Here is a 10,608-nt window from a genome sequence, read left to right on the forward strand (position 1 = left end):
CAGCAATCTGAATAAATTGCTTACATGTTTTTTTTCATTTAGGCTATCAATGGTCTGTTGTTGAGTGTTTACATTTCTCGTAGTGTTATCTCACTGTCTACATGTGTTTTAACACTGGATTTAGCAATTTCTGTGAGCGACTCAGTGATTTTTTCACATAAAAGTGGAACTATTGCGTTTAAAACATCCGGACTGCTTAGAGCTTTCATTACATGTTCTGTGATATGCTTAAGACTTAGATTTTAAAATTCAAGCGAATTCTATATTCAAATCAGCGCTATGCTTTCTTTTAAAATTGTTCCATTTTTTTATGGGTATGAGTCGACTTTCTTCCTAGTGATTTTGCCATAGACCCTTTTGTGGTAAGTTTACGAGGAAGCCCAATATACACTTCTGCGAGGTAGGGCTTTGGTAGAACAAAAGAATTTTCCTCACGGAAGTGTATATGGAACATGCTCCACCCATGCTCATCCACTATGCCCACAAATGGCATGAAAAGGTTTATTTGATTCTCCAAATTACACATTTATGTAATTAAACGGGCAGCATTTTGAATAACCAGCAAGCAATGAACATATATTACAGTAGTAGCCTAAAATAGATTTTGTAGTCGTTAAACTGGCAAGTGTATTTCCTATAACCTTGGTTCCCTTGATTACTCTCTCAAAGGTGTGTCTATTTTTTTTAAACAACTGATCTTAAAAAAGATTACAAATTCAATTTTGATTACTCTTTCAAATTGTGAAAAAGAATACTGAGTGGTATAATATCTTGATATTATTTATAATATTTTTATTCAATATTCTACCCTTTTTATTTAATACCTTAAGTGACACTTACGTAATATGAAAAAGAAGTGGAAACAAATCCCATGGGAAATGTAAAGATATAAGCAGGTAAAACCAAGTTATTGCAAAATCATGTTTAAAGCCTTATTTGTCCTTAATTTCTGAATTAATGTGGACAAGATAAATAAATACAATCTTTCATTTTGTGACAAGAAATCGCCTGTTTAAAGTTTGAAATTTGTTGTATTCTCTAGAGCTACAGCATGGACTGAAATTAAGTGTTTAGCAATGATAAGATGGCAACATAATATATGTACCATTCTATAACTTAAAAACTTTACAAGTGCATGTCAGTGGCAGATCCAGAGTTTTAGGTAAAGGGAGGGGACCAAAAATAATTTCTTGACAGGATCACCAGTGAGGTTGATGAAGTGATCCAGAATTGCTAGAGGGGTTTGGAGGCATGCTCCCCCCAAGAAAATTTTGAAATATTAAACCTCAAATCCTGCACTCTGAGGGTATCTTGAACAATTTTTCAACAATTTTTGAAAATTGCAATTTTTTAAAAAGAGGCCCATGCTCCCAGGGCCCTCCTGGATCCGCCATTGCATGTAATTGGAGTTATTAAATCCATTTACAGTCATGCAAGGTCAATACAAAAATACAAATACAAATTTACTAATTTTAGTATGCAGTATGCCTGTTTCAAGGAGTAACCTCTCATTAGCAGTATTAGAACCAAATACTTCAGAAATTGAAGATTCATAAATGAATTATATAGACGAAGAAACAATCTTGCTTTAAAACAAAACAAAACATTTATTTCAAACACATTTTATTTCATCTGTTTAGGTCTTTAAAGGTTAAATAGTTTTTGCATACTTCACATATTGCAGTTAGAAATAAAAGATTTCTAACAAAACAAAGACAACCAATCTAAAAGACAGTAAATGAGTAATGGTTGTATTTATATATCTAACAATTTGTTTTCTACTGTTTATAAAACACTCAAATTCACTAAACTTCACAACTACAGCAACCATCTGGAACAGAGGGAGATAATCAAGTTTAATCATCATCGATGTCTTAAGTACTATTACAGTATGATGGTAGTGAGTTTGATAAGGAATGTAGTTAACATGGACAATTCAAAATTAAAAACAACAGAACTCAATAAAATGTTCAACAAATACGAGGCAATTCATGGTAACAATTGGAAAACAATTAACAACTTCCATCCAATGATTATAATCAGATAACACTGTTTCATTAATTGCCTTAATGCTCCATAATGACTATCTCCATATTTACAATGATAAATTATCAAAATAATTTCAGGAGTACAATTACTTATGATATCAAGCAAAATCATGAGGAAGCCAAATATAGGTGCTAGGTAGAACAAGAATGCTACACGTAGCCATATGTCCCCCTCCGCTGTAGAAAGAATTGAATTACAAATGTTTGACAAATTCCATTCAGCCGTTTCTGAGGAGTTGCGTCCACAAGCTTCGGACGCATGGACGGACACCAGCATTTCTATGTCTCCGCTCCGCGTTGTGGCGGGGACAAAAATGGATATCATAATATAATCTCCAGCAGACAAGATGGAATAACAACTCAAGTATATGAACACCACAACTTAGGGGTAAAAAAAAACCTGAAGGATATTTTTTGTCATGTTTAATTTTTCTACCATGTGCAAAATGGATAAAATGTAAGGCATGAAATGATGTACTGCGTAGACAACATCACCTTGAATGACTGAAGCTTTTATACACCTACTTGTAATTATTTCAATTTTTTAATGCAAAAATATAAAAGTCTGAAACCAAGTATTTATTGTATTAAAATACTAAGTTCTGAATTAAAGTTATGGTTTAAAGATGAAAAAAACTTTCTTCAAAACATCTTTACAATTGTAATGGTGAGGTAATTTGTACAAGATAGGATCATTTTGCAGTGACATAAGTCAAAATAGACATTTTCCATGATCTTTCTTAAATGAAAAAAAAATCACATTCATCAAATTTTGAGCACACATATAAATCTCAAAATATCTTGGCTTTGTTGATACTTTTGTAATGAAACAAATGACTAAAACATTATCAAGGTCATTATACTCAGTCAAAATAAAAAGTCACAGTTCAGGATTCAAGTGTTAAATTGTTCCACTATTTCCATATGATGCAAATAGCATGTAAAAAAAATACTCAATACTTTTATACATGTTCTATAAATATAAACATAAGTTTGAAAGTAACTTTAATGTGTAAATGGTTAAAAAGAAAAATATTGAGATTTAAATACTACATGTACCTTAATAAAATACTACATGTACCTAAATAAAGATAGTCTAAACCAGATGTACACTGATTTAAAGGAAATCACAGACTAATTAATCATTTTGTGTTGAGACCTTTAATGGAGGAAATTTGCAACCTGGCAAAAAATAATATACAAGAAATTTGGAATCTGTATTTCTAAACAACACAGCTCTATTTAGATCCCATTCCTTTGATTTTTGACATAAGTCCATCTTTTTTACTATCATCTGAGCTGGCAGGAGCAAAGATTTTCTTTATTGCTGCAAAGACTTCTAAAGGAGGTTTGGCTGCATCAATGGCAGTATGGATGCCCTTCTTAGAGTAATAATCCACCAGTGGTTTAGTCTGTTTGTGATAGGATTCAAGACGTTTCTTCAAGGCCTCCTCATTGTCATCTGATCTTCTTATCAGTGGTTCTCCGGTTACCTAGAAAATAACAATAGCACATTTAAAGTATTTTGTACAGGACTTTGGAGACACAAGAATACAGTGCTTGTAATACCTGTTCAAAATTTTGCCTGTTTGTAGATACAATTTTATGAAGCCATCAAAAAAGCTATGTAGAGCTATGGATAATGAAATGATAATTTTTGCATTTTTCATAACATACAGTATAAGGAAAATAATATCTGAAAAATGACATTACTGAAAGCATCAACAGACCAGTAAAGCATCAACAGGCCAGTAAAGCATCAACAGGCCAGTAAAGCATCAACAGGCCAGTAAAGCATCAACAGACCAGTAAAGTATCAACAGACCAGTAAAGCATCAACAGGCCAGTAAAGCATCAACAGGCCAGTAAAGATCCCAAAACATGATTAGTCAAGACCTAAAATGTTTTTAGTTCATCATATACAAGAGGAAGCCATAACCTGATAACAACAGTCTGCAAAGGACGCTGTCAAATATTGTAAAATTTGTGGAAGTAAAAGTAATCAAGGGAACCAAGGTTATAGCAGTAATCAAAAGAATGTAATCCAGGGACAAAGACCAGACATGAAAAACAGACATACACAACAAAGAACATAAACTAACTAAAAACATACATACAAAGTAACAAAAGCAAATGAGCAACTAGGACTCCACTAAAAACTAGGAGCATGGACCAAGTGCACCAGTAGGGTAAGTGTCCTCTGAATTTCTAGAAACACTCATCCAGTTGCTCGTAAAAATCAAGTCCAGGTTAGACAATAGAGGAAAAGAAAACTATGCCACATTGAACAAATCAGTTTTCATGGCACAGATGGATAGACTGTAACGATCCACGAGTTCATGATGATGACCATAAAACTTTTGTAGTGATGACTTCAATCTTGTAGCAACATAACCCTGCTCCAGAAGCCTATTTGTTAGAATTCTAGTGCAATACAAAAAGTCTGGGTAGTCTCGGCTAATACTGTAAATCTAACAAAAATAAACACTTAATAGTGATGGTATTACTAAATAAAATAAATATGTGTTTACGGTACCCCGACCGACCCTAATTTCCAACACAGACCTTAAGCATTTTTTTTGGAAAAATCAGCAGAAAATTAGAAATCTGAAAATTTTGTTCCACCGGCATCCGGTTTTGTCTATTACCAATTCAAAGAAACATGGTGACCTCAGGGTGTACGCCCAGTCAAATGTCTCGTCTCATACTTCCAAAGAATGCACCCATGGAAAGGAAAAGACTAATGTAATAGCCCAGTTATGTGACAATACAAAGTTTGTGGATACATTTCATGGACACCATGATTTTAATTTGAAATTCAAGGAGTGTTCTATCAAAGCTAAGAATGAAACCATGATTACTTCGACCCTCTGGATGTAGAAGTTAAAAAGATATTTAAGACTGTTCTATCATTATGTGACACATGCAAAGCTGAAGGCAAACAAACAGTGGTGGCAAGACCATTCTAAATAAGATTTTAATTAGCATAAAACATCTGTTAAAATTTGACAGTCAAATTAAATTTTGTTTCAAGAATCACGAGACTGTATCCATCATTCTGCAAAAAGTATATATAGTTCTATTTGTTCCTTAAAATCTTCCACATGATAGTCATGATTTCTAGCTTGTCTGTAAACACCCAAAATAATTTGATTGCAGTGATATTAGACACAACAAAACAACTTGTAGATTTTATATGGACATTTGTACCTTTCTTTATATTTTCTGTTCATTGTTGAATACAATGAAGTTAATCTATAAAATTTAAATGATAAAACATCATCATGTTGACAGATATTTTTTGTTTCACTGATACAGAACAACACATGCCTCTACTAAATCTAGAACTACAGATTCACACTAGAAGTTAAAACTGAATCAATTCTAGAATAAATGAAGTCAACCTACCAACCCATTTTTTTTTCAGCAGGGTACAGTAAACACACATACATTTTTTGGCCTAAGATACAACACATCTAAAACAAAAATATCTAATAATTGTACTATGAATCCTAACAATATCTACCACATCAACTTATGACTGATTTTACTAAGTGTTGGGAGTGTTTTGACCCCTGACTTTCAAAGCAGAAACTGGATATTAGTTGTCCATATGGATCATTATACTTACATCATCTTTCATTGGAAACTTGGGAGGATTGAACTCAACATGATAAGATCTGCCACTCTTAGAATGGAACAGTCTACCAGTTATACGTCTCACTAAGAGGGAATCATCAATAGCAAATTCTACACAGGCATCCAGTTTGGTCTGCCTCTTTTCCAGCAGGCGGTCAAGCTGAAGAAAAAATTGATCAAAATAATCATGACTCAAACTAAATGTTTTTGTAAGCTGCATAAGCTTGTAAATGCTTTTTTTTTCAATTATATTCACAAAAATAAACCTTGCAGTCTTCAAATTAAAGATACAAGCCAGGCAATTAAGCCTTTCATTTGCAAAATTCACTCAAATCCAAGTTTTCTGAATAATCTGAATAAAAATTTGCTCTAAACTACAGAAAGATCCCTCCTACATTTTTCATTGTTCTAAGTCTCGTAACTCTGACATAAAAACAAAATAAGAAAACAATGAAAAAGATACAACTTACAGCTTCTGCCTGACCTACAGTCCTTGGGAAACCATCCAACAGAAAACCATTTCTACACATTGGTTTGTCTAGATTGTCATCAATCAGTTCTACAACCAGGTCATCACTAACCAACTGACCTTTGTCCATCACATCCTTACATCTTTTACCAAGTTCTGACCCAGATGCAACAACAGCTCTCAACATGTCACCTAAACAATACAACATTTTCCTATAAGAGCATGAACTCAATAACATAATAACATTATACCAAGTTTTCTCACCAAGCACAAAAATGAAACAAATTCTCTGACTTAGTACATACATTTGTATATATATTATTAACATTCGTAATTAAAGAACACTATACAATAAGGTGAAGATGAGCTTGCTATCATAACTGTATATGGTTAGTAATGTACATACAGCAGTTGGACCAGCCTGACTGAGGGTTTTATAATGTTTTTGACTACCCTTTTGGGTCTCTAAAGGACAGTAGCAGTGGTGGATCCAGAGAATCACCTAAAGTGGTGGGGCACAAAAAATCCTAGATAAACATATTTTGATGCATGCATGTACACAAAAATAAGCTATTTTCATAAATTTTGCAATTGATAAGGGGGCCCTCGGATCTGCTCTGGGTAGTGTACCAGTATTCTACATGTATCATTTATTAAAAGCTTATTTCAAAATTTTGGACCGACAAGACTTAACATGCAAGTAGATATTTTTTTTTGCTTCTTTTCACATTGTCTTGAATAAATATATTTCTTTGTACTAGTTTATAGCAAACCTTATCATACATACCTGTGGACAGATGACAAACACAATACTTCTCTGCCATCCATGGTGCCTAAAAAAAAATAAAAACATACATTGTATCTTGGCTCTCTAGACTACTCATTGATACACTGAACACACATAATCCTTACTTGCAAGGGCAGTCAGGCAAGGAATTTCATTGTAAAAGTCTCATAATGACCATTTCTGCTCAACTACCCCAGGAAGCATACCTTTAACATTAGACATTGTGGTTACGTCAGGGTAGGAAACTCTCAAAAACTAGCCAGTCCTGAATACAATTTTTTCAATATATTTACTATATGGTTAAATATTGGTATATAGATTTTTGCTAAAATTAGCCAGCCTTGCCAAAAAATAGTCTTGGGCTGGTGGGCAGGCTACTATTTCTAACTGTGGGTTACATGACATTTTATATCTGAACATTCACTTTGTATATTCTTATACAGGAAATAAACTTGTCCTAAGTGTATACTTGACAGGAGCCACCAGGAAATTTCATGTCAAGTACATTTTGTATTTCATACTCAAATTGACTATGATGTTTATAAAACTTATTACTGTACTGGTGATAAAAGAATATACAAAAACTGTACATATGTGTTAAAAAAAGTATCTAAATATTCACCTGCTACTGACTACATTAAAACATCTTAATTATTACATTACAGAAGTAGCCTTTCACTTCCAAAAAAGAAAATTTGTTAACATATGTTCATGTATGAGGAATTATTAATGTCAGTTGAGTCAATTCAATATCATGGAACATTAATATCTGAATACATGTTTGGTATCAAAACTGGCACCAAAGAAAGGATGAATAAAATCAGTGTTAATTTTTAATTTACAATACTCAAAATTAAATTCCACTTAGTGAGGACAAAAAGTAACTGTTAAAACCTGACAACCAAACTTCACTCTGCAACCTCGCTTTTGTTTCACACAATATACAGGATAATGTTTGAATCGACGTCTTTCAACTTGTCAGGTGAAATGATGCATTGATGAAGACATCCGTGATCATTCTACTTAAAATATTAATTCAATACAAGTTGGTAAAGTATAATTTAAGCTTTCAACAGTTGTACATAGATTTGTACAACAGTAATTTTAGAATAAAGCTGACCCATTTGTAAAATGACATTTGAAAATGCTAGACAAAACTGCTTCCTGTATAAGATTTGATGTGACCAAAAAGTCTTGGGTCATAGGAATATGCAAGAAGTGTTTGATGTTGATTTGCATGCCACCAAGGCAGAACTGACTGAAGTTTCTCATAATTACAGAGATCAACAATATACAGACTCATGTAATTTGCTGGCTGTAGCCTTTCCATGTCAGCTTACATGTAGCTCGAAATATTTCCTATTTTGTACAAATGCTATGCCTGATCAGAATCGTGTTTCTATTTACTATTGTTATTTCACATAGTTAAACATTACTTCATTTTGGCAGAATATACATGTACATGTATACGGATTTAGCCAAGAGTTTTTTACTATTTTTTGGACACACTATAGAACAACATCAATACATCATACAATTTTACAAGTATACTTTATGGGACAATTGGTATATGGTTGCCTTGGGTTATAATAAACATATACATATAATATTTTAAACACATATCATTTATTTCATTCTTCAGCACTACAAAGAACAATGTAAAGATAATAAAAAAATACAGAATAAACCTTCAACCTAAGAAACTGGTCTTGATCAAATTATACCTACTAAATCCTCTCTCATAATCAACAAAGAACAGAGCAGACAGAAGACAGAGGCCTGGAAACATTTGGATAGTCACAAAAAAGGAATCCTTTGAGAGTAATGAAGACAGAGAAGCATGTATCTGAACACCTTTGAACCCAATTAGGATATTCTTAAACATCAGCAAACTCCTCCCTGTTCAAAGTCTTGTGACCATGCTCATCCTGCCAGACCAAAATGCCTACATAAGAAAGTAACCTGGTCTTTACCATAGGACACAAGTTTCTCCTCCTTACTTGGGATCAACTGGGGATCAAAAATTGAAAAGCTCATAATGTAACATGATCTACACATGCACTTGTTTCTACAGTCATAGAAGATCATTGTTGGGAATTCATGGGTCCAAAAGATTATTTTCGAAGCTATTTTGTTATGTTACATGTTATAATTTCATAACATTGAATAAACTTTTGGCACAGCAAGTCATCAACTATTTGGGAATTGAATTTAGGAACTGTTGCCACTTAAGTTATATTAAGCAAGTACTAATAATTAACACTTGCTATATCTCAGTATCTTGGGTTATATTTAACCTGAACCATATACATGTACAATGTAGAATTCCACCAGCAAATTTTAGCAAACAGAAATAATTTCTACTAGCAAAATTGAATTTTACATGTACATTGTAACTTGCATTTAGCAAGTATTTATCCATAAATTTGATCTTTGCTTATACTGGACCAAATAAAGTTTTACTGGATTTTTTTTTATATGGGATGGCCTTTGGAATGACTGGTTTCTATCAATGGGCTGATACTGTATGAAGCCATCTCATTAATACTTAATAGTAAGGGCAAAAAAATAGTATGACTGTTCCCTGCTTCCCTGTCTACTTAAGTTGTTTGTGCCTACCCTTAACATTTAATGGCCATTTTGGCTCAAGCACTGTTTTAGTCTATATTGTTACCCCATTATCTCAGTGTAAAATTTAAAAAAAAAAAAAAATAATTTCTCTACCTACCTGAACTATTTTTTTCTTGCCAGTAGCAGGAAACAAGACTATTATTTTCTTTGGCCTAACTATACATAGATAGAAACAAATACCTTTCTTTTATGAACAGCTGTGATTGATAAATCTTGCTGTGGTGCATACATGTAAGTCAGAGAATTATGCCTCATGTTGTAATTCACTCAGAATTTTATGATGCATCAGTATTTTATGCAGTACACATAATTCTGTTGTCTTGTGGGGGGGGGGCTAATTTTCTCTAGCTTAGTGGCCAGTCTATATTGTACATAGACTTTAATCTATTATTGGCAGATATTTATGAAGATATAGAAAACAATGTCCCCAAGGTACATGTATCAAATAACAAAATTTGAACATTTGAACATTTTTGTGATTATTGGGTGGTACTTTAACATACCTGTTACCTTTCCCTCATTAGGAGGAGACTCAAACTAAACCAATAAAAATTTCAACCTTTCACATAAAAATATAATATTTATGTGTGGTTTTTGGTTTAATTTACTATAAATCTGTGAAAAAAAAACTTAATTTTTATATAAAAATTTGCTTTTATATAAAAATATCCCATGTGAGACAGTGTCAGTGAGAAAACCTGCTATATCAACTGTTCCAGAGGTTAACAGTAAGATTTTAACTTAAACTGAGATTGCAAGTGTATATATAGTAAAGCTACATGTACTAGAGGTCAAAATCTATGTGACACAGGTCATCCACGTGTATAATATCAAATTCAGCCTTTAAGTTCACCTGTGTTCCTTTTCCTGCACCGGGTGGGCCAAGGAGAACTGCATTTATTCCTTTTTCATTTAAATCAGATGATACTGGAGGCATAATACTTGATTTTGTTGTTGATATCACAAAACAACGGCACCAGTTGTGTTGTAAATTGATCGAAGGGACAATCCAGAAACAAACCGAAAGAAAATCA

General features: G+C 32.9%; 1 protein-coding gene across 1 annotated transcript; it reads right to left on the reverse strand.

Annotated features, from left to right (window-relative positions):
- Positions 1–1,606: 1,606 nt before the first annotated feature.
- LOC148598921 (adenylate kinase-like) lies at positions 1,607–10,578 on the reverse strand. Its single transcript, XM_088561137.1, has 5 exons — positions 10,428–10,578; positions 6,944–6,989; positions 6,158–6,348; positions 5,680–5,847; positions 1,607–3,541 (listed from the first exon to the last, which is right to left on the reverse strand). Exons 1-5 carry the CDS (start codon positions 10,509–10,511, stop codon positions 3,287–3,289), a joined length of 744 nt encoding a protein of 247 aa, XP_088417263.1. The 5' UTR covers positions 10,512–10,578; the 3' UTR covers positions 1,607–3,286.
- Positions 10,579–10,608: the final 30 nt, after the last annotated feature.

The sequence above is a fragment of the Perna viridis genome, chromosome 14 (assembly GCF_037379345.1).
Source record: "Perna viridis isolate PV_CMFRI_1.1 ecotype Kerala chromosome 14, ASM3737934v1, whole genome shotgun sequence".
Taxonomy (NCBI): Eukaryota; Metazoa; Mollusca; class Bivalvia; order Mytilida; family Mytilidae; genus Perna; species Perna viridis.